Source organism: Hippichthys cyanospilos, chromosome 1 (genome assembly GCF_059441005.1).
Source record: "Hippichthys cyanospilos isolate Australia breed blue-spotted pipefish chromosome 1, RoL_Hcya_1.0, whole genome shotgun sequence".
NCBI classification, from domain to species: Eukaryota; Metazoa; Chordata; class Actinopteri; order Syngnathiformes; family Syngnathidae; genus Hippichthys; species Hippichthys cyanospilos.
In genome coordinates, this window is record NC_142369.1 from 11,769,749 (window position 1) to 11,797,526 (window position 27,778).

General features: G+C 39.0%; 1 protein-coding gene across 2 annotated transcripts; it reads left to right on the plus strand.

The window, feature by feature from the left end:
* On the plus strand, positions 1-27,533 carry ralgdsa (ral guanine nucleotide dissociation stimulator a). 2 transcript variants are annotated; one of them, XM_088427553.1, is made up of 18 exons: positions 1-509; positions 13,419-13,723; positions 13,830-13,904; positions 14,777-14,970; positions 15,235-15,359; positions 16,388-16,603; positions 17,972-18,075; positions 18,159-18,243; positions 18,969-19,046; positions 19,128-19,214; positions 19,398-19,430; positions 20,267-20,388; positions 20,467-20,562; positions 20,714-20,936; positions 21,045-21,119; positions 22,490-22,762; positions 22,889-23,003; positions 23,755-27,533. In XM_088427553.1, exons 1-18 carry the CDS (start codon positions 489-491, stop codon positions 23,928-23,930), a joined length of 2,403 nt encoding a protein of 800 aa, XP_088283679.1. In that variant the 5' UTR covers positions 1-488; the 3' UTR covers positions 23,931-27,533. The 2 variants fall into 2 exon arrangements, with proteins under 2 accessions (XP_088283679.1, XP_088283671.1); XM_088427545.1 differs by lacking the exon at positions 1-509 and adding an exon at positions 8,969-9,339.
* Positions 27,534-27,778: the final 245 nt, after the last annotated feature.

A 27,778-nucleotide genomic window follows, 5' to 3' on the forward strand; every position in this document is an offset into this window, starting at 1 on the left:
TCGCGGTGGCATCGCCGCATCCAGCCGGGGTGACTGTTCTTCGGCGGCGAAGGTGACAGCGACGGTGATGATCATGGAGTCTTGGTGTAGAGAAGCGACGTTAGAGAACATCTACTTCTCAACCCCGCCGCGGATTTCGTGTTGTTTTCGGATGACAGCGTGAGGAGACAAACACCATCGCTCGCTCTTTAGCCGGCTAACGCTTAGCTATCCCTTTAGCTCTACGGCTGGCTCTTTTTTTCACCCTTCGCTGATTTTCACCCCCCTCCACCACCACGCCATGTGGAGACATGCTGGCGGCGAAGAGGACATTTAAATACCGTAGCTGTCGATTAGCGTTACGGCTAAGTTAGTTAGCTCGTTTTCCCCTTCTCCACTCGTCCCCCTTTTTTTCTTTCTCTCGATGAGGATGCTAACCGAGGGGAGCGACTGATTGGCCGACTGAATGTGCATCTCAACACGCTCATGAAGGTCATGACAGCGAAAGAATGATCATGCTGGAAAAACAGGTAAGGCGTTAAAAGATGGACTATTTTGTCTTCAAAAGCACACCTTGACCCAGGGCTCATTTGCATGCGGCTAATTGGGCCAATTAGCATTAACTGTTTCGGTTTAATACATAATAATAATGCATTATCTTCATTTCATTTGACTTTTAATAATTTTATACAGAGACTGTGCAAAATTACCATGTCCTGGATTTTTTTTTTTGCACAGTATCTGGCGATTATCTTCTTCTAGTAAATGGTATAACCAATCATCAACCCCTTTCACAGAGAGATCCAACATTTTTTCGACTTTGTCTTTTGTATGAAACCCAGCAAGTATTTACTCTGATGCATGATGGTATCAGTCATGACTCTGTGTCGCACAGAGGTTCTGCAAAATAGTAGTACACGTAGATATGGAAGTTGTTGTTCTTTGATTTTTAACACAGAATCCAGCAATTGCTTAATATGGTGCTATCACACGTTAATTCCTTTCACAGACATGCTGCAAAATAGACACACCTAACATTTGATGTAACATGTATCCGCCTTTGCTTTTTGCACAAAACCCAGTGTTTGCTTAATGCAGTTCTTCTCAAATAGTGATGCAGGCACCTCTGGCATGTGAAAATGGCAGGAAGGGGGGGGGGGGGTATGACCTCAGAGAAAGTCTTTATTTTTGCCATGTGAAGTGCAAATGCAAGAAAAGAAGTACAACAAGTAACCTGTAACTACAACCCTGTAAAAATGTAGTAAACACTCGTTGAGAGTTTTTTTTTGTTAGTGTTAAAAGGCTACATTTTTAGGTATGCTAATACAACTTTTATAGATAATAATCTTTAGAGTCGGCATGGTGAGTGTGGGGAGTGAAAGATTTTCTCTTTCTTGGGGGGGGCGTTCTGCCCCAAAAAATTGAGAAGCACTGGTTTAATATGACAAGGATGTTGTTGCTATTGCTTTTCACAGTGACCCCAGTGATCTTTTACTACAACAAATGGAGTCACCAACCATAACATGTATTTTACAGAGATCCTGAAAAGCAGCAGCTGCAACTAACAGGAGATTTGGGATTTCCCCTCCTTTGCTTTTCATACATAACCAAGCGATTGTTTTGTTTTCAAATGGAGATCATGCAAAACATAGCCCCTCGCATGCATAATTTCCATTATTAGTTCATCGGAGAATTAAACCAACATTGATCAGTCTGTGTCTTTTATGCAGAACACAGTAAATTCAGGTTGTTGCAGCTGTGCTTACTTTAAGACAACAACTCTGCGTCCCATCAATCTGATAATTAGATGATGTTTTGGTATGATGTGTGATGTAGTTGTAATGCAATTATTTCAGGGGTGAAGGGAGTGGCGTTGATGATCTCACCTGGGCCCAGCTTTCTTTTATCAAAAATTTGAGACAGCCTCCAACCCGATTACAACCTCAGAAGTCAGAAAATTTGCTGTGCCTTTCACACAGAATAGGGATGGATGCAAAGGCCATGAAAATGCAGATGCTGATGGCCTGTGTAAAAAGATGGTTTCTTCTGGTTATGTGGCATGTTTGTCTGGTCACTTGTTGCTAGGCAGAATTAAGACAGTTCAGTTAAAAGTCCTGATGGTGTGAAAGAGACCAAGTGTGGTCAAGTTAAATACGAGTCCCTAAATATTTCACTTTTTGTAATATTTTCCCTTTCATTTATTGAAAAAAACCTTTCATAAAAAAAAGAATTTGGAGGAATTTAGTTTCAACTCTCGGGATGTTGAAACAAGAAAACTAAAACAAAAAAAGAGGCAGATTAGTCACCCCCCCCCCCCCCCCCCCCCCCACACACACACACACACACGCACACACACAGAAACCCCTGAATTCAAAGCAAGCCATTTGTTGCTGGGTAGAATTCACTTGCACTTAATTGGGCATTTGTGATTGGCTGAATTGGTGGAAAAGTTACGTGAATATTTGCACAGTCAGTGAGTCTGCAGAAAGTGTTCGCCGTGGCTGCTCGTTGCCACGACAACAGCATTCATGTGTGGGACAGCATTCATGTGTGGGACATCCTCCGCTACGTGGCTAGTGTCATTAGCACATGAATGGTAGCTCAATGGCCGCTTTGTTCCCACGCGTTGGCGTCAAACATGGCCGCCCATCGCCAGCAGCCAGTGCCAAGAGAAGCAAAGGGCGTGCGAGGTGGCGACCAATCACACCTATCTTGTGCAAAAAATGCACACCGGGACACATGTTACCATGGCGACAAGAACTTGCAAGAGGATATTTGAAATCTTAACTTAAAACTCTGATTTGCAACTCGAATTGAGACCCTACCATAAAACCTCACTTAAACCCTAAACCTGGTTTGAAATCCTGCTTTGAAACCCAGACTCTGGCTTTATCCCTGTCTTGATCCCAATGTAAAACCCTAAACTTGTGTGAAACACTAAACTTAAAACTAACCTTGCAATTCTAAAATTGTGCTAAACCAGAATTGAAATCCTAATTTGTAAACCTAATTACGGATTAAAACCCTACTTTAAGTCTTACCTTTAAACCTTAGCACAGGCTTTGAACTTGAAATTCTAAAACCTCACATAAACCCTAAAGCTAGTTTGAAATCCAAACATGAAACCTAAACATTCTTTGAAATCTAAGGCATGAAAGCCTACTTTGAAATTCTACTTAGAAACCCCAACTCTGGCTTGCACTTTGACTTTAAACCTTAATGTAAAACACTATTACTTGTGAGACACCCTAAACTTAAAATTTCCTTGAAATTGTAAGCCTTGTTTGAAACCTTAACCCAGCCTGGAAATCGCAATTTGCAAACTTAATTCTGCAAACTTAACCCTACTTTGAAACCCCAATTGTTTGTCATGCTGTATTTTAGCGAGGCAGCAGGAGATTTAGATCAACATGATAGTTTGGCCGCACAAAAGCCAGCTTTCACTTTCACTTCCTGCACTGCAGCGACGTAGAAAAGTGTCACATTACAACAACAACACAGTCACCTAAAAAAAAAAAAAAAACTGTTTCCAGACTTCTTTTTACACTTGAAAAAGGATTTTTGTTCTGATTTAAACCCACATCACGGTCAGTTGTATTTGCTGCCTGCGACTTGCCCTAAACAGGAAGCAGACCGCTCTTGCTGTTGCCTTTGATTGACTGGTGGCGAGTTGCCACGGCAACAGAGGAGACACTTTTATGAGAGCACAACATTCCAGCAGGTGGCTCTGACAGAGAGAGAGACCAAGAAACAGAGAGAGAGAGAGAGAGAGAGAGAGACTGGATTGCGTGAGAGGAAAAAACACAGCGAGTGAGAGGGGAGTCGCAGAGCTGCAGCGCCCCCGCCCCCCTCCCCCATCCCCTCAGAACCCCACAATCCATCAGTGGGGATGTGAAAACCGACCGAACCGCTGCATGAAGGCAACATGTGGTCGGGTGACAGCCAAGAGGCGGCCTGGGACTAGTGGATCAGGACTTGTAGACCATCACTGGCGGACCAGGATCAGCAGATCGGGACGAGGGTGCGGTTGATGCAACAACAACATGGAGGAATGCTTCAATGTGCCGAGAGCGTTGGCGCAGCAGCCGGCCACCATGATGGGCACGTTACACCTGCCCATATTTCTTATGGACCACCTGGTGAGGGCGCCACCGTCACTACTTTTCTATGCGCGTGTGTTGATAGCCCTTCATAGGAAATGATTCAAAAGTCAGGCTTTCAAATAAGGATTTCCAGTTTAGTAGATTTGATTAATCGAATTTACATTAAGTCCTGTTTTAAGACCCAGAAATTACAGTTTCGAAAAAGTGTCAGGCTGTCAATTTATGGTTTCAAATGAGGATTAAGATTCCAAGTTAAGGTTCTCAACAGTGTTATGGTCTCAAACTCAAACAAGAGTGAAGTTTTGGGGTTTCAAAATAGGGTTAGGCTGTCAAGACAGGATTCAAGATATGCATAGTAATACCACACAATCAAATTCCTATTGTCAGACTATGTTCCATAATCAAGCAAATAATAAGGTAGGCAATAAAAAAAAAACTGTAATAGAGCAATAAGGGCAGTAATAATAAACCACTAATAAATAAATAGACTTACATTCTGAGCATATTATGGAGTAGATTGAGTGGAAAAAAAACTGTATACAAATGAGGAAGATAGAGCAAAATATGTTGTTGTGCAAATTATGATTTATTCAGCAGTTTTTGTTGTTTGTTAGGTGCATGTGTGTGCAGTAACGTGACGCTTAGGTATCAAGATGCGATTAGGGTTTGAATGCAGAATTAGAGTTTTGAGGCAAAACTAGCATTTCGAAAAAGAATTCTCAGTCTTCAAATTGGGATGACCGGTAGGTAAGGTTTCTAGATGAAACTAGGGTTTCAAGACCGTGGTCTGGTTTCTGGGATTTGGCATTTGGGTTTCAAATGAGTGTTTCCAAGGCTCTATTAGGGTTTCAAGTTAGGATAACAAGCAATGTTTTTTTTTTTTTCTTTAATTAGGGTTTTAAAGAAAGAGTTGGCCTTTTAAATTAGGGTTTCAGGACAAGGGTTTCAAATTTGAGTTTTCAAGGCTGTGTTTTTCAAGTCAAGGTTATGATTTAGGAATTCAACATCGAGGTGAGGTTCCAAATTAGTTTTTGTAGTCATTACTCGAGTTTCAAAGTTTGAATTGAGTGTTTTAAGATTGCTTTTTAAGGTATGGTTTCAATCCTGGGTTTGGGAATTCGATTTATTTTAATTCAGGGTTTCAAGGCATTGTAAATGAGACTGTGGATAAAATCAAAATGTAACATTTAGGTTTCACGACAAGTTTACAGGTTCAAATTCGGGTTTTGAGTTTGCTTTTACTTCTGAGTTAAGGTTTCAAAAACAGGTCTCTATCTTGGGTTTAGGTTGCAAGTCAGGTTGACTGTTAGCGTGTGTACGCATGTGTAGCATTTGTTCGTGTCTGGTCGTGTCTTTGCCGCTCTTGTGTGAGCATGTTGTGAAGACGCCTTCGAGTGTTAATTGCCCACTCTGCAGAGACAACCCAATTTGGGCCGTTTTACGTCTTATGCATTTTTGACCCAACTTTTGGGGATGAATGAAAATACAATAGATACAACCCCAAAATTGTGATTTTATTTTATTGACATGACCCAACTTTTGGGTTCAAAAAGTTGAGTTGGCCCCTTTTTGACACTATTATGTCAAAACGCCCTTGTGTGTGTGTTAGAGGAATCAATCTTGGAGCACCTTTGGGACCTCCCCACACCTTTGAGTCGGAGCTTAGTTTTGGTTTCTCGTCTTACTTGTCATCCTTGTCTCATTGGCCGCCCGGCTCGCAGACTTCATCCGGGTCGGACTCCTTTCAAGTCTCCACAAGTTAATTTTTTTCCCAGTGTTGTTCCTGCGCTTGTTGACACAGCTGGAAAAGCAAACATGCGGTGAGCTGGAGGGCGTCCGCGAGGGATTTCGCCCCACTTTTAAAGGGGCGCACAAGCAGCAGTGTGTCGGGCGAACTTCCTTCGGGGTTCGGAGATGGGGAGCTGGAGTCGTTGGACTTGCGGACTGCTGGTCCGATCGGGAGGCTGCTGGGAGGTCGGAGACTTTGACGGGACCGGAACACAGGTTGGACTTGCTTGGCTAAAATGCAGCTAGACATCCACGTGCTAGATCACAAAAAAAAAGGAGAAAAAGGAAAAGAGTGTTGTGCTGGAGCATTTTTAACACGGCTTACTGTCAAACGTGTAAAAGTAGGTCCACGTGCCACATGGCGCAAAAACAACAAAATGGTGGTTACTCTTGGTCTATTTGATGTCCTATTGATTTTTTTTGGTTTGTTTTGCACAACTTGGTTTTGGACACACATGTTGTGGTTAAACCTGACTGTGTTTTTTCTAATTTCCTTTTTTTTTTTGGCTCATTGTTGTCCATTAGTGGGGTTATATCTACTGAAAATATAGTTTTACTTTTACAATCAATAGTTAGATTTTCCAAACAAAAAAGGAGTAATTTTACTAGACCTACATACAGGATATCAATTTTTTTCAACCTCAAATTCTTACCACTGATACGCACGTCACCTTCCTTATTCCTTAATAACTGAAGGTAAAATACAATAAAAAATATTTTAATCCGTTGCTGAATATATCATATATGAATATATGATCATATATTCATTATTCATTTCATTTCTGGCAAAGAATCCAATGATCGGTTAAACAAAAGATATAGACGACTTAAGTAGAGATGGCCATTGGCTCATGGCCTGACGAGAGGTTCACGCCCAAAAAGTACATTTTATTTGTCATATTTTGACCATTATTATAATAAGAGGGAAAAAAAATCATCATCCCTGTTTCATCATCTCTATCCCCCCAAAAGTTTTTTTTCAATAAGTTAAAGGACTCTATAATATTAAACTTTATAACAGCATTTTAAAATGATCCTAAATGTAAGTAATTAAGCTTTTTTTTTGCCAAATATCGTGTTTGTACATCTATGGTTCTACAGCACATGGAAATCGTCAAGCCTCTGCAGTAAGTGACAGTATTGTTAGTTGTTCTTTGCAGAGGATAAAGAATACATGCCAGTGAGTGTTGTTGTTCTCTGTCTCTGTGCAGCTCCACTCATTATCAACTGAAATATTCATAATTTCTCTACGATATACATTTTGATCTAGTTGACTTTTTTTTACTTTGCAAAAAAATGTTAAAAACATACTTTTACACCAAAACTAACAATTGAGTTCTCATTAAAGCTTCTTTTATTGTTTTATTTGTTTTCATAGCTCCAAAGTACCTTTTTTTTAACCTAGGCGCATAAAGTAAAACATTTAGGGTTTAGCCATAAAATGACTTGCAAGTAAATTTCCACTCCACCGTTTTGCGACATTATAAATGGGATGCAATGTGGAGCAGAAAATCAAAATACTGTACTCCAGAAAAAAACAACAACAAAGAATAGATTGGCCGCTTGAGGGCAGTGACACACAATACAATAAGAAAAATGGTGCCCTTACTGTTGTGCGCGTGCGCGTGTGCTGCCATAGAACCCCAACAACAAAAACTGCTGCCGATTCCCTTCGCAACACAGAGCGATGCTGCTTTCAGGGACACTCTGGAAACGTATTTGTTGTATTCATCAGCGTTTTTGTTACCACAAGCCCATGGTTGACCTTTTTAATGCGAAGGGATGTTTATTCTTTAAAAGTCGTTAAAGTGGTTGAATTATTTATTTCCTGTAACTTACACATTTTGAAAATAATGCAAACGATTTTCAGAGATGAAATATGAAACTCACAGATGCTTTATTCCATCAAGTTAAAACAAATAGTTCCAGAAAAAAATCACCCCTTTTGTTGACAAATTAACGCCTGAAATAACTTTTATTTTTGCATATTCTTTCCAAGTTTCTTATCAATGTAAGAAACTCAAGAATGTTCAGTCTATTTATGAAAGTCAAGTTTGTGAGATTATTTTAAAAAAAGAGAACTGATACACAAAGTGCTAAACATAGATGATTTTTAGAGAAGGTATCTGATTATTTTCATCTAAATGTGATGACCATAAATGAATGTTGTGTAATTACCTTTAACTTAAACACAGATAACTTTTGATATCTATGATAGACACAATTTATATTTTTTAATACTTTGACATTAACAACGATGGCTGTTTTAGATGTTTCATTTCAAAATGTTCTTTCTCCCTTATTTTTGTTAAAATGTTACATAAAATTCATTGACTTTTTAACAAATAGCCAAAAAACATCCCACTTTATTGAAGAGTCATGAATAGAGTCACAATTTCATATAATATTAAATGAACACAAATACATATTTTTAACCAAAAACCCTAATTATTTCTTGGACCCCCGCAGTCAGGCCACAGAAACCCCCCTGGAGTCCACGGACCCCATTTTGAGAACCACAAAAACAAAAACAACAACAGCAACAAATCAGCAAATGTTTTACACCTTTTTCTTCCACTTTAAAATGTTCAAGATATCGGTGCTGCTGTCTTAATGTTTCAGATCAATTTATGTTTATTATTATTTTTTTATTTGAAATGTATTTTCCATCGTCAAATGGTTCATTTGGTCCAACACGTTTGTAGTCCAAATTAGGATTGACACTTTTTTTTTAAAGTTTCAGGCAGTTTGATGCACTTTAAAATTTATTTTTCGTTTCAGACTCGTCTATATAAACCCTGTGAAAAAAGCCACGTTAACGCTAGTTGAAAGTTGCTTCATATTGTTTTTTTTTTTGTCTTTTTTTAATGTTAAAAAGGATGCATTTTTAGGTATACTCATACACTTTTATAGACGGTCATAATGTCACCGCGGCGAGTGTGTTTGTGTGTGTGTGTGTGTGGGGGGGGGGGGGGGGGGGGGGCAGAACGTTTTCTCTTTCGCTTGTGTCTTTGCAAAAATTAATGGAGAGGCATCGCTCTAGCGTTATGTGAAAATCCGATCTTTCCGATGGCCGCGAAGGCAACGCGCGTCTTTGGGCGTGGCTTAGTAAAGTCCCTGTCTGAGTCACGATTCCCATAAACACATCATTTTCTTCTTCATCACCATCACGGTCTTCGTCGTCTATTGAAGTAAAAAGTCTAGTTGTGGAGCGTAGCTTCCGAACAGACACGGCGAGCGTGCAAAGTCGCTGAAATGTCACATTATCAACGGTGACGGTAGGCCTCGCTCTCGGGGGCCTCCCATGGTCCGCTTCGGAGGCGACGTCGAGCCGGGCCCGGCCGAGATGTTCGAGTCGTCGTGGCGGACGCGGAACGTGTGGGACGGGGTGAGGCTAGAGGTGTCGGACGGCGGCCCGGTGGTGCTGCACAGCTTCACGCATTTGGACCCGGACCTGCCTCAACTGGAGGTGAGGCCCGTGCCGGGGGGGCTTATCGCTGCGTTTGTTATGAGGAGTCTCCTTGCAGGACACTTCATTAGAAATACATTCGAACCATTCCCACGTCAAACCAAATTGTTGGAAACGGCGTGAAAGTTAAAATGTAGGTATCAAATATAAATCATATTATTAAAATATTATATTCACATTCGTCTTTCGGGATCAGTACGAATCTTGTAAATTTCTCCATATTATTTTGGGAACTCAATGATGCCATGGGGCAAAATGTAAAAAACCGATGCGCATTAGTATGTGGTTGCAGCTCTTGGTTTGTTTTGATTTTATTACGTTTTGTTATGTTTGGTGAAGCGTTTTCTTGCAACTGTAGCTGTTTGTGAAAAGTGCTATGCTTTGAACTTCATAATTTACTAATAATTTATTACGAGCGCATTCACGCGCCCAGGACTGCTGTTCACAATTCTGAAAACAGATTTATTATTGTTATGATTGTTTTTAATGGTAGGGTTTTATTTTATATCGAGGCTTTTTCTGGGTACCTGGCCATTGTATAAATCGTAAAATCAACAACAACACAACAAATAGAGATTATTTTTTTTAATTATGTAATCAAATGAAGTTGGATACTTGTATAGAATAGGATTTTTACTATTACTAACTATTACACATGTTGTGGCACTGACACACTATACACAAAATTTCAATTAGTACTTCATTTGTAGCGTTTATATTATGTAGTAATTTGGCCTTTCAGAAAATATTAATTTTCGCAATGTCTTTTGCGTGTTATGTTTTTATTTGTATAAAATCTTGTCTGTAACTGATTTACTACAAGTTTTAAAAAAAAATCATCTTAACTAAGCTCGAACTAAATATATATATTTATCTTATATTGTGTATATATATATATATATATATATATATATATATATATATATATATATATATATATATATATATATATAAAATGCATAATGTTGGTCCATTCTCATAACGAGTGGTCCTCTACCCTCTGTGTGACATCCTCACCTTTAATAATCTCGCCCTCCCCCAACACACACACACAAATATACAGAGGATTACGTAAGCGTTAAGTCGCCGAGGTTGACTGAGGGTTTTCCTTTTCAATGGTCGCCATTCTTTTCTTCTTGGCGTCCCACTGGACGTCACTTGACACCAAGTGGGAGTGGTCATGCTGATGGCGGGGGAAGAAGGTCACATGACCCACTAGCGCTCCTTTGACTGGTCCTCACGCTAAAACTAAAAACCATCCATTCACCTTTTTAACAATGAAAATGACGTAAGTCTATTCTGTATATTTTCGTCTGGACAATTATTGTCTGTAAAAATGTCTTGTGTGGTCATGTAAATGAAAAAAAAAACAAAAACAAAAAAACACATCTGTTCGTTCACATACACACAATGTAAATTTACACTTGTCCATTCGCATACATATAATGTAAACCTGTGCCTTAATGCAAGAGTACAAAAAATCGGAACCTTAGAAAATAATTAGTATTGTTTCAAAAAACATGTACATTTATGAGAAAAAGTTATGAAAACAACAAATTTATGACAGCAAAAATTGTAACTATAATATTTTTTAGAATGAAAAGTTATACATTTGAAAGAGAAAAGTAGAAATATTACAGAATTATTTTGAAAGCAACAGTTTTATGAGACTGATATCAAAAGTTGTAAACTGACAAATCCGAATCTCACAAGTCAACTGACAAAGGAAAAGTCAGTTTTACCAGAAGAACATCAGTTTTTCGAGAAGAAATCTTCGTAATCTTTCAACACACGTGTCAAACAAGGCCCAGGGGCCAGATGTAGCGCCGCCACATCATTTCTTGTGACCTGCAAAATACTTATGACTTCAAGTTTCTGAATGTTATGACAATAGTTTTACGGCTATTAGGATCTTATGAGTGATTTTTTTTGTTTGTTTTCTAGACCAAACATTTGTAGGATCGTAAGAAAAACTTAAAAGAATTCAAGAACATTTGAGGATTAATTTGTTCAATCTCATAAAAGAAAAAAATGCTTTAACGTTATAACAAAAACGTATTTTAAAGGCTAACTCCTTAAGGTGTAATTAAAATCGCATTTGTTTTACAAAGAGAAATGAGTTCAAGATTCAGACGGAGAAGTGTTGATTTTAATTGTTGCAAGATTGCAACTTTTTTTGTTAAACAATGTGGAAAAAGTGCCAACAAGTTTCAAAAAGAAGACATCTTTTTGAAACGTGTTGGCAGTTTTTCTACATGTCTCTATTTTGTCCTTTGAGAACAGCTTGATGTCCTTTTACTTGGATTTGTGCGACCTTGGACAGGCTTTGTGTGCATTTTTAATCTTTGTTTTGTACGACGAGAACACTTTGCTCATGCTGTTGTATTATTTGACTCCTGCAAAAGATTGTAGGCGCAATTCTTCTGTTTTCATCTCATTCATTCATTGATTTACGACAAGCTATTTGGGGAGAAGAGTTTTTTGTTGTTGTTCGATTCAAGCTAGCACTAAGTTGAGGTCATGTCCTAAATGGAATCACAGGCTCAATTTCGTTTAATAAAGAAATATTAGCTGTTTGCCGTACAAGAAATGAAAAGAGCTTGTTATGAAACAACCCACAGACAGAAAGTCTTTCATTCAATCAGTTCTCATTTGCTCGACTGCCAATGACCCACATAAACAACAAAGGCAAAAGTTAAAAAGTGCGTTCATGGTTTATAATGCACATTATTTAACACTACTGTTACAGCGTTGATCTATCAATCTATCAATCTATTAAAAAATAAAAATTATAATAAAAAATATATTCAAATCGACAAGCAAAACAAATTGTCAGCTCTTAGTGGAACATTTCAATTTCCCAGCAGCCTTGAAGGTAGCATTTTCCCCAGTTTTTTTCCCCCCCAAAATACATGGTCCTATGAAAAACAGTTGTGAGCTTTATGATAACAAAGTCATTCTGAAGGGAAAAAAAAATAAAAAATTATGATTTTTTTTCTTACATGAAGTCTTGAAAAAAGTTGTGATTCATGATTGTATAGTTGTATTTTTAGAGAAACTGCCACAACCCCTACTACTACTATTGATTCGTTTCACTGCAATGGACATTTGTATTTGTCACTTGCACCCAATGCATTTCAGAATATTAGTTTCAAACATACTTCTCACACATCACAGTCATCTTAGATTTTCTTTAGGGCTTTTCAAAAATTGTGTAAACATAACATTTTTACACAGAGAATTTGAAAAATAAGTGCATCACTTCTGGTACCTCTTACAATTCCCCTTAATCCCTTCATTCCACATCTGTGCCTTCTAGTGGTGCGCAAATGAAGCCTCATGAACCACTTCTGATATATTTGTACTCCTCCAGATGGCGCTGTTGGTTTAAAATAAAGGGTAGTAATGAAAAATGTATTAAATTTCCACTGCATCGTTACACCAAGAGTGCCATCTAGAGCGACAAAAGAAAGATATCAAAAAGTAGTATATGAAGCTTAATTTTCCCATTACTACTTTTCTTCAGACATCCAGGAAAAGATTTGTCAAATGTTTGTTTTTGTTTTTATTTTTAACATAAAAAACAGCTCCTTTCATACAGCGATCCAGCAAAGTTTTCACACATACCCTAGATTTTGTCTTGTGTCTTTCACACATTGAAGCGACCCGGGAAGGAAATGTCTGGTAGGAAAGGAGATTTTGCAACATTTCAGATTGTAAAAGACCCGTCGAGGTTATGCTTTGGACAACTGACGAGTCGCTATCTTCCCTTCCTTCAATGCCTTTCACATAGCCCCAACAGCAAAACAATCTTTTAAAACGCATAATTATTTTCCTCTGCTTTAGAGTTGGCGGCAGGAGACTGAAACATTAGAACTTAAGTTTCATACAGCACTCCTTTTTGAGAGGGAGTGCGAATAATAATTACAAATCGTAGCTCACATACACTGATCTTGTAAAATTAGCACATCAGGATCAACTGGCACGAAAATTTCCAAGTCCCCTCCATCCGCCCATGTCCGTGCCTTTCATGTTGTATTTTGAATCTCTCATTTTATTTTTTTTGTTCCCCTCTTTAGAGCTCGACGCAGGAGATCGGCGAGGAGGTGGAGGACGACGCCATCTTCACCATCACGCTGCGTAAGGTGCAGCTGCACCACTCGTCCAGCAAGGGGCAGCGTTGGCTGGGCGTGGAGACCGACTCCGCCCTCAGCCTTTACGAAACGTGCAAGGTGCGAACCATCAAGGCGGGCACCCTGGAGAGGCTGGTGGAGTACATGGTCACGGCATTCAAAGGCAAAGACTCCACCTATGTCACCATCTTCCTGTGCACTTACCGATCCTTTGCCACCACCAAGCAGGTGCTTGACCTGCTGCTCAACAGGTATTGACCGATACCTCAACATTCCTTTCAGTCGCCCATTTAAAACCCTAACCCCTGTTTAAAACACCTGTTTGAAAATGTTAAATCTGTTTGTGTTCCCTGCCAGGTACGCCAGGCTCCAGAATGTTCCAGTGGCGACAGCCCATCGCGTCTGCCAGGATGACCGCACTGAGCTCAGAAAGTAAGTGCTTCTTGTTGTTTGAGAAGCATCGCGGCGCCGTATCTGATCGTTTTCATTTGCTTTGCATTCATTTGCTGTGGGGCTAAGTGTCTAAATTTTCTACGTGACCCACTCGGAAACATTGTTCAATGGCATACGTGAAAGAGATGCTAATGTGTTAGCATTGCTAGTCCTGTTTGCATCTAGCTTGCTGAAAGCGCAGAATAAGCAAGGAATGCTTTGAAATGAATGAATTAAAGGAAACATATTTAGGGTGATAAATCAACATTGTAACATGATTAAAATTTCATATATAGGCCCTTTAAAGCAGAGGTGTCAAACTCATTTTTGTCGCGGGCCATTTTGTAGCGAGAATTTCCTTCATTGGGCCGATATGTTGAGGAAACCAAGTCGATTTTAAATTGTCTCACAGTATTATTACTGTAGACAGCAAATTGATGGCTTAGTTGTTTTGAAATCAAAAGTAAAGTAGTCTAGTTTATTCATTTATTGTTTACATTACTGTAACAGAGCAAACCAAAAAATCTCAACTTTATTTTTCATTATAAAGTTTTGGAACAGAGTTTAGCAAGGGTCAAGGAAACTTACATGATTAGCTTTCGCGGGCCACATAAAATGACGTGGCGGGACAGATTTGGCCCCCGGGCCTTGAGTTTGACACCTGTGCTTTAAGGCATCTAATCTGATGAAGAGTTGAAATCTCAAGAACATTAGACACCATCATGTTATCATCTTAGCACAACTAGCATTTTTATCATTCATTTTTGGCCTCATCTTTCTTAAATATTAGCATTTTGAGATTACAGGAACATATTGTTAACTAGTGTTAAAATAGCCTGTGTGATGCTAACATGTTAGCATGTGTTGTGAAGCACGGTGTCGTCCATCTTGGGTGCGTGGCTGGACCAGTATTCTGAGGACTTCTGGTCTCCTCCGGGCTACGACTGCCTACACCAGCTTTTGTCATACCTCCACCTTCACTTCCCCGGTTCGGACCTAGAACGTCGTGCTCGTAACCTGCTGGCGCATTTCCACAGGCGGCAGCAGTGCGAACCTGAAACTGACGGTAAGATAGCGGGCAACAGTAAGCTTGGGGGGATCTGTGCGTCATTGATCTAAGCGTGTTTTATGACATAAAATTGTTTTCCTATCTGAAGGCTTAATTAAACTGAAATTGCGTTATTACACAATATGGAAAATTTTTGAAATGAAATCTCTAACACTGGCATAAATCATAACCACCTTTTGTTGGATACCAAATTGAAAATCTTTTAAAAGCACGTTTTGAAACCCTCTAACATGACTTCTTCATGGTTTTTTTCCCCCCCAGGTGAACACTTGGGCTGCCCTTTTGCCACGCAGGAAGAGAGCGGTTTCGAGGATGAGCTTCCCACCTTCAGTTTCCTGTCCTTTGACCCAATCATGGTGGCTGAGCAGTTCACCCTCATGGATGCGGTGAGCATAACAACATAAGAAATAACAAAGAATAATGACATGAAGCAGAAAAACTGAAATCATAACAACAGGTGAAATTATATCAATAATTGAAAACTATAGACTGACAACACTAACCGAAAGCTTTAACAACAAAAAAAGAGAGAAAATTAAAAAGGAACACTAGAAAGTTATTAATATTATGAAGTTTTTTCTCAAGAAAAAAATGTTGTCATCTCTACAAGTACAGACATTTTGTCAAGATAAAATGTATTCTAGAAGAGTAGACCTATAATATATTATATATATATCTATATCTTATTATATGAAGTAGTATTTAAAACAAAATAATAATATTTACAACAGACTTATTTTGTTGCGGGATACTTACCAGAATGAAGTTGTATTTTAAATTTTTTTTTTTCAAGTAAAACAGATTTGTGGTCTCATTTTGTCATCACAGTAAGTCACACACAAAGATGTGTTTTTGGAAGAAAAAAGCCGAAGGCCTTGTAAGGAGTAAGCCATTTTGCCATTGTTAACAAGTTTGTTTAACAAGAAACTTTATCAATCTCAGATGCATTTTTCAGAGTAAAAACTACAGCAATGAAGCAGTATTTAAAAATAAGTTTTGAACTTTATAAGAATAAAGGTTGGGATAAAATGTTTTAGTATAAATAAACTTAAAAATCAATGTAATTCTAGGAAGAACAAAGTAGATTTTTCTTTTCAAGAAAAAAAAACATTTTTACAACAGCAAAACTGCTTCAATCGTGATAAAAGTCAGTTAAAAAAAATAACTTTAACAAGAACAAAGTCATATTTTAAAAGAAGCTGTAACCATGACAAGGACACAACACTTTTTGTCAGAATATTCGTCACAATCCTACAAGAATGAAGCTGTGTTTTCCCAAATGAAAATGATAATCTCTTATCTGATTTATCTGGACTTTTACAAGGCCCAAGAAAATCACGCGTTATTTCCAAACATTACCACACATCCCCATTATTTTCTTGACCTATTTGTGATGTCCTCTTAACATGTGCAGGACCTGTTCAAGAAGGTGGTCCCGTACCACTGCCTGGGGGGCATCTGGTCCCAACGCGACAAGAAAGGCAAAGAGCACCTGGCGCCCACCATCCGCGCCACCGTGGCCCAGTTCAACTCAGTCACCAACTGCGTCATCAGCACCAGCCTCAGCAACGCCGCCCTCAAGCACAACCAGAGGGCCCGGCTGCTGGAGAGGTGGATCGACGTCGCACGGGTCAGGACGCCTTGACGGCAAAAACGCTTCTTTCGAACCCTCATGTTAAACCCCACCACAGTTTTAAAAGATCAACTTGGCATGCTGCCTCGCTAATAGTTGTTTAAGACCCACATTTAAAACCCGAACCCAGATTTCAAACCCTAACTTCAAATGTCGACGTTTTCTCGAAACCCAGTTTGACACCCCAACCTAGGCTTAAAACCCTAATTTGAATTCCCTACTTTTATTTAAAATCCTAACCTTTGTTTAAAACTCCCTAAATTTAAATTATGAAACTTGTTCAGAGCCCTAATTTTGAAACCCTAAGACTTGTAGCTCTTGTTTGAAAATCTAACCCTAATTTCACACCTTAACCCTATCTTAGAGCTTTCAACCTTCTTTAAACCTTAATGTGAAACTGTCGCTCTGAAGCCCCAATCCTTGTTTGAAACCCAAACCCAGGCTTGAAACCCTAAATCTAAACTCTAACCTTGGCTTTGAATCCTTTTTTAAAACCCCTGACACAGGCTTAAAAACATAACCTTGGTTAAAAACCCCAACACAAGTTTAACACCCCGACCTGACCCAGTTTCTCTGAACCTTAACTGTTGTGTAAAACCTTCATTTGAAAGAGTAACCCCATTTTCTATGCAACATTAAAAACCCTAACCCGATTTTGAAGCCCTAATTTTGGCTTGGAACCCTACCCATCTTTAAAAACGACTAATTTAAAATCCTAATCTCATTTTGAAATCCTAACTCAGGTTTAAAACCATTTCTTTAAGACCCTGGTCCAGTCTTGAAATCCTTTAAAATCCTAAACCAAACGTGAAACCCCAATTTTAAACACCTGAAAACCTAATCATTTTTTAAACCAGAACCTTGACTTGGATCTCCAACCGTTTTTAAATCCCTAATGTGAACAGTAAGTTTGAAGCGCCACTCCTTGTTGAAACCCAATACCGGGCTTGAAACCCTAACTAAAATCTCTAATCTTGTCTTGGAACTCTAGTTTTAAAACTTTCTTTAAATCACTGACTTTGACCTGTAGCCTTAGCCCCTTAAAAAAATACAAATCCTTTACCTCATTTAAACCCCAAATTTTGAAATCTTAACATAGGTTTGAAACCTTTCTTTAAAACCCAAACCCAGACTTGAAAGCCTCATATAGAAACTCTTGTTTGATTTCTCAACCCTAATTTTAAACCTTTCAAATCTTTGGTAAAACCCCTCATTTCAAACCATAACTTTCAAGCCCCGATTCTTGTTTGAGACCTTAACTCAGGCCTCTAACTCCAATTTCAAACCCTAACCCTTTTTTGACTTTTCCGTGGGGGAGGTGCCGTAGTGCATGACGTTTAAACACTTTTTGTGTGTTGCCTTCAGGAGTGTCGTATCCTGAAGAACTTCTCCTCCTTGCGAGCCATCCTGTCCGCCCTGCAGTGCAATGCTGTCCACCGCCTGAAACGGACCTGGGAGGAAGTGTCGCGGTCCGTACACAACAGCCCTCCCCCCACCAGTGTCTCATGGCTCCATCGACGATCCCCCTTTTAAACCGCTTTTGTCTCCACAGGGAGAGTTTCCGTACCTTCCGAGAACTTTCCGAAATCTTCTCTGACGACAACAACTACTCGCTTAGCCGGGAGCTGTTGGTGCGGGTGAGTAGACGCCGGTTTTCGGCGTGTGAGAGGGGAAACCCCCGTGACGTGAACATGACGTGTTGGGGGACCCGTCTGCCGTGCAAAGATAACTGACTCAAGTGTCGGGGAACGCCTCGGGGCGTCGGCCAGCTTTATCAGCCTCCAGCAGGCCACGTTGGCCTCCTGAAGCTTTGTGGGTTACATTCCTCATACATGACTATGTATAGAGCATTACTAAAGATGCATTGCTATCGTTTTTTATTGCCTACCATCAAATGTTTTAATACTTTAAATTAAAACTTGTCAGTGATAAAATTCTCACAAAATGTTTTTTTTTTTTTTATGGAGGGTGGCTGACACCCCTGACTAGTGCTTATCTAATATTAAGCCAATTGAGCACTGTAGTGATAATTGTGACCATTGGATGGCAGTGTTGCCATACATACTACACATACATGAAATACTTGTCATTCTAAATCAGGAATGGAAATCAATCTTTCATACCACACAATATTCTGCCGGCCTCGAAAGATTAGTGAAAATGCTTATATATACTGACGCCCTAGAGGGCGTTAAAAAGCAAGAAGAAAGAGTTAAAAAGCATTGTGGATCAATTGCATTTTTTTTTGGGGATATGCGCAGCACACAAGGAATTGCAGTTTTGCCGCTCCTCACTAGAGGGCACTGTGTAAAAGGAGGATATCCAACAGATGAAAGACTTTCATGTTGTTATGTCCCCTCAGGAGGGAACGTCCAAGTTCGCTACTTTGGAGATGAATCCCAAACGGGCTCAGAGGAGACACCAGCAGCAGAGAGACCTGGTCATTACACCACAGCGCCATCTAACGGCACCAGTACAAACTCCCACTTCCATTCATTGTGTTTGTGTGCTTTGCGTTCAGGGAGTGATGCAGGGCACCATTCCTTACCTGGGCACCTTTCTGACAGACCTGGTCATGATGGACACGGCCATGAAGGACTACACCGAGGTTAGTGTGCCTCTTTTACACTCGTTGGCACAATGAACGCACGCTGCAGACATGGCAGTCAGTGTATGATGTTTACAGACTCACTTGATTAAATGTCTTTTATTTTTGCAAAGATGTCACCTGCAAAGTTGGCATTTAATCCGACATCATTTGTTAATGAACGTTGTTGTTTTTGGGTTTCAGGGCGGTCTGATCAACTTTGAGAAGAGACGAAAGGTACGGGCAGTTAGCGCGTCGATTAGCGAAATGCATGCCTTCGTTTGTTTTTGTCTTAATGTGGTTAACGTGTGGCCGTAGTGTTTTTTTGTTGCTTAATGCTTTTTGTGTTTTTTACGTACGTTTATGCACGATTGCTGTGGTTTAAATGTATGTAGTGTTAATGTGGATTTTTACCTTGTGTGGCTGTGTTTTTTTTTTTTTTTTACATTATTTATTTTGTAGTGTTGATAGTTTTATGTGGTTTTCATTTTTTTCCATATATTTTTATATGGAGTGTTAATGTGTCTTTTTGGGTTGTTTTTTTAGTACTTGTTATTTGAATGTGTTGTTTTTGTTTTTTATGGGTCACTGATATATTTTTTTACGTGATGGTGTTTTTGCGTTTTTTTTTGTGTGTTCTTTGTTTGTTTTTAACGTACGGTAATTTCTCCACAGTGTTGTCATGTGTTTTCTTTTTAGGCTCTTTCATAATATTTTTGTGATATGGTTTTTATTATTTTTCTACATTATTTTAAAGTTTTTTTTTTTTTTTTTTTAACGAGATGCCCTTTTGATGTTAGTGTGTGCTTCGCGTAAATCTGGATGTTTTTGTGTGATGATTTGGTTTTCAACTTGTTTTATTCGCGCTCACTTTTTGTTGAGTGTTTACGTGATGTTTTTGTTATAAAGTATTTTTGTGGTATGTATTTTAGGTTGTTTTTACATTACGCTGATGTTTTTTTTTTATCTGGTGTTGGATGTCTTTTTATGTGTCTTGACATGTTTACAAATTTGTACGTAGCTTTTATGATGTGTTGGCATGGTCTTAACGTGATATTTTTCCACGTCTTCAGGAGTTTGAAGTGATCGCACAGATCAAATTGCTGCAGCTGGCATCTAACAACTACAGCTTCACGCAGGACGCGCACTTCCGCGAGTGGTTCGCCTCCACTGAGAAACTCAGCGAGGCCGAGAGGTAACTGGCCGCCGTGGGCGGTGTTGCGTTCAAGTGGCCCTCGCAGTATCGTTGACTTTCTGCCATCTTGTTCCGCAGCTACCAGCTGTCGTGCGACATCGAGCCGCTATCGGAGTCGGCCAGCAACACGCTGCGGGCCAAGAAGAACGGAGGCATCATGAAACGATGGAGCGAGTGAGTTGGCGTTGCTATCTTAGCATCAGTTAGTTTACGCATAGGCAGAAAAAGATGTTTTTCAGCACATAGGGGTTTTACGATCAAATGATATGAAACCACTCGACGAAAAGTCGTTCGGAAGCCGTGACGTTGCTTCTCGTGTGTCCAGTCGGCAGTTGGCAGAAGGTTCCTCCGGTTGCTCGGCGGCTGGAAGCGGCGGCGCTGTGGGTTCCCACTCCAAGTCCTTCGACCACGCCCACTTCCGACCGTACCAAGGCGGCGGAGACAGCGGCGACGCCCTCAGCGTGACCTCCGTCAGCTCCAGCGGCTCCGACCTGGAGGACGTCAACGCCAGCTTCCTCTCGGACTCGCCCGAGGGACACGAGAGGAAGGTGAGCGCTCGGCAGTCTTCCCGTGATTGATGACGCGATAGCGTAATTGATGTTTTTATTTTTTATACAATTATACTCATTATAATAAGAGTTTGTGTTTGCGCTCAGACGTCTACGCCTTCGGTGAAACTTTCTGTGTCGGCGCTGGGGAGAGAAACGTCGGCTGCAGACACGACTTCCACGGTACTGCTCACTTTGAATTCCACCATAAAACTTTATTTTACTCTCATTTCCACCTTAAAAGACTGCGCCAATTCTGCAGTACATTTTTTTATCCCCTTCTTAACGCCTTTTAATTGCACTTGCACACGAAGGGTTGGACTATTTTAACATCTTATGCACACTTCCTACTTATAAAACTTGATTCCTCATCAAAAGATAATTTTACTTTTGCCTCAAGATTATTTTAAAGATATTTTTACTTTTGCTTTAAGATTATTTTACTCAGACTTCCTACTTAGATGATTTTTCCATTTTTTCCTCTAAAGCACGGCATTGTTTCTGTCATGTTTTATTGTGATTTCCACCTCAGAAGAAACTTTCACCACCTCCTTAAAACATATTTGACTTACTCTTAATGTATTTTACTTACATTTTCTCCTTACTTTTTCCATAAATATTTTACTATTTTAGCCATTTACAGCAGTAAGTTACTTTAGGTATATTGTGTATGATCTATGAAAATATGTTGTCTATAATAAGTTTGGTAACTTCATTTTCACTTACAATTAACACCTTTAAACAAACATTTTTCCCACTTGCGTTTGAACGAAAATGACATCACTTACTGAGGGCCAAAGTAACAACCAATCACGGCTTTCGTTTGCGAATGTCACATGACCATATCTAGAAATCAGGTGTGCAGTGATTGGTTGTTGTCATTGGTCACGTTCCGTGAGACAAAATGTGTTTTTAAAGGTATTAATTGGACTTGGAAAAAAAGAAATTCTAAAAGTAAATATAGACAAAATATTACTGTATTTTATTTACTGCAGTAAATGGCAAAATATGTAAAATATCCATCTGAAACTTTAACATCAGCTCTTAATTATTTTAACTCATATATATATATATATATATATATATATATATATATATATATATATATATATATACATACATATAAAATATACATACATATAAAATATACATACATATAAAATATACATACATATAAAATATACACAAGATAGATCGATAGATAGATAGATAGATAGATAGATAGATAGATAGATAGATAGATAGATAGATAGATAGATAGATAGATAGATAGAAGCACTAGTTAGTTAGCTAGCTAGCTTAATAGATGCGCTAGTTAGGTAGCAAGATAGATAGATAGATAGATAGATTGATAGATGCACTAATTAGTTAGCTAGCTAGCTTAATAGATGCGCTAGTTAGCTAGCAAGATAGATAGATAGATAGATAGATAGATAGATAGATAGATAGATAGATAGATAGATAGATAGATAGATAGATAGATAGATAGATAGATAGATAGATAGATAGATAGATACAACCACTTTATATGGGTTGCACTTGTAATATTGCAGTTCTGGGAGTGCACGTCGCTGTCGTCCCTGGACACGTCGGGCATGGGATCCAGCTCGGGCTCAGCTTCCGGCTCCAGCACGGCTTCGTCGTCCTCGGTGTCGTCATCCGCGGCGATGTCGCTGTCGGCGTCGCGCTCGCACAAGCGCTCGGTGTCGGCCGTCTCCAACTACTCCACGCTGTCGCTGCCCCTCTACAACCAGCAGGTGGACGACTGCTGCATCATCCGCGTCAGCCTCGACGTGGAGAATGGAAACATGTACAAGAGCATCTTGGTAAATAGGCAATCTTTGTGTAGTAGGTTTATTCCAAGTTTGCAAAATGTCACTGGTTTATGATCTATTTTGTACATGGACTAGCCTTTCGACGGCCATGCATTTGATGGTTATCCTTTGGCACAGGTGACCAGTCAGGACAAGACGCCGGCCGTCATTCGCAAGGCGATGATCAAACACAATCTGGAGAGGGAGAAAACCGAAGACTACGAGCTGGTGCAGAAGATCTCGGAGGACAAAGGTACTATTGTATGTTGGCAGCTACCCTGACGACTACCTTGCAAGATTAAAAATGAAAAACTTAAAAATCCATTTAAAAGTTGAAAAGTTTGTCAACAGAAAACCAACAAAGTGAATACAACTAAAATGGAATTTTCCTCAATAGGATTAAATCCATTTTAATAGCGTAAAAGCTATTTGACGTTACTTCAAGTTTTCAAATCTAACTCCATCTTAGTGAAGTCACATGAAGTTGCATGACCAATTTCACCACATGTGCTGCACTTTATACACAGCAGTGTCTGTTTTAAAGTGCTTAAATAAGTAAACAAAATCAAATTTAAAAAAAATACAACTTGCTCCAAAACCTAATTGAAACAAACTCAATTTCAAAACAACAAAACAAGTTAAAATAAAAATGAGTACAAAAATCCAATCTATTACAAGCCTTCCGACAACTTCTGTAACAAGTAGGTATAAAACAACTATCTGATCAAACTACCTGAATTATTTCCCCATCACCTTGAAATGACTTTAGCAGCTATGTTGAATAGCACTTTGACAAATATTTTTAATTATGATCTTAAACATAAATTGGATTTCACAACGCTATGTATCTTTCACATTGACAACTACCTTGACCCTCATTTTAGCTAGCTTAGCAATTTGACAGGCATCTCGACAGCTCCGCTAACAACTTTGTTCGCGACAAGCCAGCCTACTGTATGTGCCTGTTTGCCATTTTCTGAGCCTTTCCGTGTGTCTCTGTTCAGAGCTCCGCATCCCCGACAACGCCAACGTCTTCTACGCCATGAACTCCAGCGCCAACTATGACTTTGTGCTGAAGAAGCGCGGTCCGGCGCGGCCCGTGCGCGCCAAGACGGTGGCCAGCTCTACGCTGCCCCGCATGAAGCAGAAAGGACTGAAGATCGCCAAAGGGATTTTCTGAGGGCGGGAGACCGCGAGAGCGCCACCTGGAGCACCTTAGCACTTATAGTTTGGCCTCGGGAAGCTCGGGACCGTAATTTGTGGGCGAAGTCACCACCTTGTTTACATCAAGCAGCCAGGAAAGCGGTCCTACTTTGGATTTTTTTTTTTTTTTTACATCCTGGCCCTGTGTTGACACACGGGAAAACAGACTTTGTCCCGTGGGTAGGATGCGGTCGCACTTTGGAATTTTTTTTATTTTTATTTTTTTTTTACAACATTCAGCTCTGTACTGTTGACTCACGGTCAAACTGCCCTTGTCTCGTGGGTAGGATCCAGATGTCCTGGATGCTCAGTGTTGACACATGATCAAATGTTCTGGATTAATTTTTTTTTTTTTTTACAGCATCCTGGTGATGTTCTGATCTGCATTGTGTTGACGTATGGTCAGACATATGTCCGACGTGGAGGATCCAGAGGTTCTTTGTACCAGGGAGTTGACAAATGGTCAAACAGACATTGTCCTGTGGGTCAGACCTGGATTTTCCGTATGCTCACAATTTTGACCGATGGTCATACAGACCATGAGTCAAATGATGCTTGATGGGAGGGACAACAACTTGTACAGTAAATGTCAGCTGTGCCGTGTATTTTTTTTTATTTTTTTATTTTTTTGATTTTCCTTCTTTATGTTTTGCTTCAAAGATGGTGCTGCTGATTTTACCCGTCGCCATGATTGGAAACTGAACAATTTGCAGACGGTTTTTGAAGTTTTGACCACTTGCAGGCCTCGGCCATCAACTGTCGTTGCAATTAGTGTCTTTTTTTTTCTTTTTTTTAACTGATGACTTTGCACTTAGTAGAAAATGTTCAGTGCTTGGCATAAATGACGACAAATCAGATGTTTATGTTTTTCAGTCAATACCGAGAAAAAAATTGAACCCAGGCAAGGACATAGTTTCATGAATGTTCTTGACCACTTTTTGATACATTCATTCATTGTAAGTGAGTATCTTCACTTTAAAATTAAATTTTGAGGTTGACCTTGAAAAATGTAACCCATTTTATGGTTGTAAAATAGTTTTTTTCCCTTCTTATCATCCAAAATGTGACTTAATTCTCCCCAAAAATATGACTTCAGTACTTGAAGTTTATTACTTCTCCCCCATACAATTTCAACATTGAGCTTGTGTTATGATTACTATTTCATAATTAAAAAAAACCAAACAAACACTTTACTGTAATGTATGGTCGAAAAAGAAATTATTTTACTCATTGAAACATGACAACTTTTTGTCACGAAAAAAAAATGTATATATTGTGAGATTATACTTTTTTCCCATAAAATTAAGTTTGTTTCTCAAACATTTCCTATGTTTTCCCAACTGAACCATAACATAGTCTTGAACATTTGGTTTCCCTTTCAAAATTTGTTGTATGTTTTACAACATATGTTTTTCTCCCCCAAAATAAAACGCTGTTATGTGATGAACCCCTCTTTAATAGAAATATTTTGGGGGAAAACCTCTTAAAAGAGATGATTAATCCTGGTGAATGACTTTTTTTGTCATCATATTAGGATTTTCTCGTAATATTACATGTTTTATTCTCTAAAAATGACTTTTGTCTCGTAAGATTATAGCTTTTTTTGTAAGAGTATAAATTGAAAATGAAACCCCTTTCCTATTACATTTTTTCCTGTGGAAAAACACTTTTACTGTCCTAAAGTTAAGACTTTATTCATAAAAAGACAACCTTCGTATCATAGTCATATGAAATTCAAATTTTACTTATTAGACTTATGATTAGACTAATTTTTTGTCCACAAACAATGCAACTATGAAGATCAAACTTACTCTGCTACATTTTTTTTTTGTTTATTTCTGGAAAGAATTGGGCCTTTTTACCTGTTGGCATGTATGTAGTCATTTCTGCTGAGCACTGTTTGTATTACAAAGTTTACCATTTGAAGTGATGAAATGGAAGTCTTGGGATACGATGCGGAAGTACTGAAGGAAGTGTTGCGTTTGCTTTACACACAAAGGAACCACTTTGGAATCCGAGCTGTGACTGACACTGACTGCAAAGCAGGATGGGAAGGTTATTTTGTTTGTCTTCACTGCCACAAAACAAAAAATTGCCTGTTGCCACTGCCGACATATTTTGTCTTTTTTTTTTTTTCTCTTTTATTTGTGACATGCATGAAGTCGAAATGGTGAAGATGGTCACTGTGAGCTTCATGTCAAGCACTGTGAACAACAACAACAAAAATTCTCCTAGTTGATGTGGTTAGCAGGGACAAGTTGCCAAACAAGTGATCTGCCTTTTGCACTGGGAACAAATATTTGGGTCTTATTTTTAATTTACACGCCGGCATAACTTGTAACAGATGACGATTTCACACATGGACCGCATCGAGAAACTCGGCCCCCTTGGACGCACTCGCTAAATGCATTGTAAGACACGAAACCTGTCACTCGAAGTGTCATAACATGTGACATAAGCGTTTTGTCACTTGACATGCCACAACAAATTGTCACTTTTGTCAAAACCTGTAACGATGTAACACTCGTGACACTTGATGCCATACTTTACGTAATGTGTCTTACATGGCACTTAACATGTTAAAGTTATGTCAGTTAACATGGCATTTAGTATGCTACAATCTCATGATATGACAGGATTTCAGAACTGACACCACACTTGACATGTTAGGCCATTTATGACACTGGCATGTCACAAATCTGAAGATGACACTTGATGTCATGTTAATTAAGGTACATCACCTGCAATGCCGCTTCATATGTTACACCATCTCATAACATGACACATGATGTCACTTTAATGACATATTTGGCATGTTACGTCAATTTATATTCCATCACAATTTATGACATGACACATCACTTGACATGTTATGGCGCTTATTGTGACATGAATGACTTGACATATTGCGTTTCTTCATTTTGTACTATACTCAAGTGTCTTTTTTTTTTTACATTTACAAACACGTGATTGAACGCCCTTGGTAGGTTTTTTATTTTTATTTTTTTCACGCTTCGACAAACAGCTATCTTTTTCTTTCATGTGCAGCAGGATAAAGCACATTTCGTTTTAGCCACACTGCAGGAATTCAATGCTTTTTCCTTAGAGTCATTCTACAATTCCAGTAAGACCTTATGTGTGTGCGTGTGTGTTGGTGCGTGGATGTGAGAGTGTGTTTGTAAGACAGGAAAATGCAAATTGTCTCTTTTGTGCTGCTGGCATTTGTGGTGATGAGGACAGTGTTTGTGTGTGTGTGTGCATTTGTGTGCGTTCACATACCTTTCCTGTGGCGCTTTTAGTGTGTATGTGTGTGTGTGTGTTGTTTTGATGTGTGTTGCCTTCCACTTTGTTCAGATTCCCCCCTACCCATTTGAACTAAAAGACTGACAAACTTTACTAAGGCTCTTCACTACTTTCCCTTTTCCAACAAGACTTAAAAAACAATGTAGAATTCAAAAATCCCCGCTGTTTATTTATTGATTGTATATACCGTTTTTTTGACATTGTACATTCCCTCCCCACTTGGTTATAGATTAATATATTAATGTATATATGAATAAACAAACAATTTCTAAAAGTACAGCGTGTACTATTTGTCATTGTGAATTCTTTTCAGTTTAAAAACAATAATAACGGCATAAAGTGCCATGAATTAAGTAATTTGTTTTCCCTTTAATTTTTATCTTTGAGCCTTTAAAAAGCGTTTGCATATCAGGATAGCTGTGCATTATTCATGTCGGCATAAATACGCGACAGAAAGTGGCTGCATTGCACATGCGCACTCAACCCCGTTTTACGACTACGGGATTACGTTTTAACACGGTA

Coding starts and splice junctions, on each gene's coding strand:
- ralgdsa (XM_088427545.1), top strand. CDS start 9,175: ATGGTCCGCTTCGGAGGCGACGTCGAGCCGGGCCCGGCCGAGATGTTC. Junction 14,971..15,234: donor GTGCGAACCTGAAACTGACG/GTAAGATAGCGG, acceptor TTTCCCCCCCAG/GTGAACACTTGGGCTGCCCT. Junction 20,937..21,044: donor CCGAGGGACACGAGAGGAAG/GTGAGCGCTCGG, acceptor GTTTGCGCTCAG/ACGTCTACGCCTTCGGTGAA.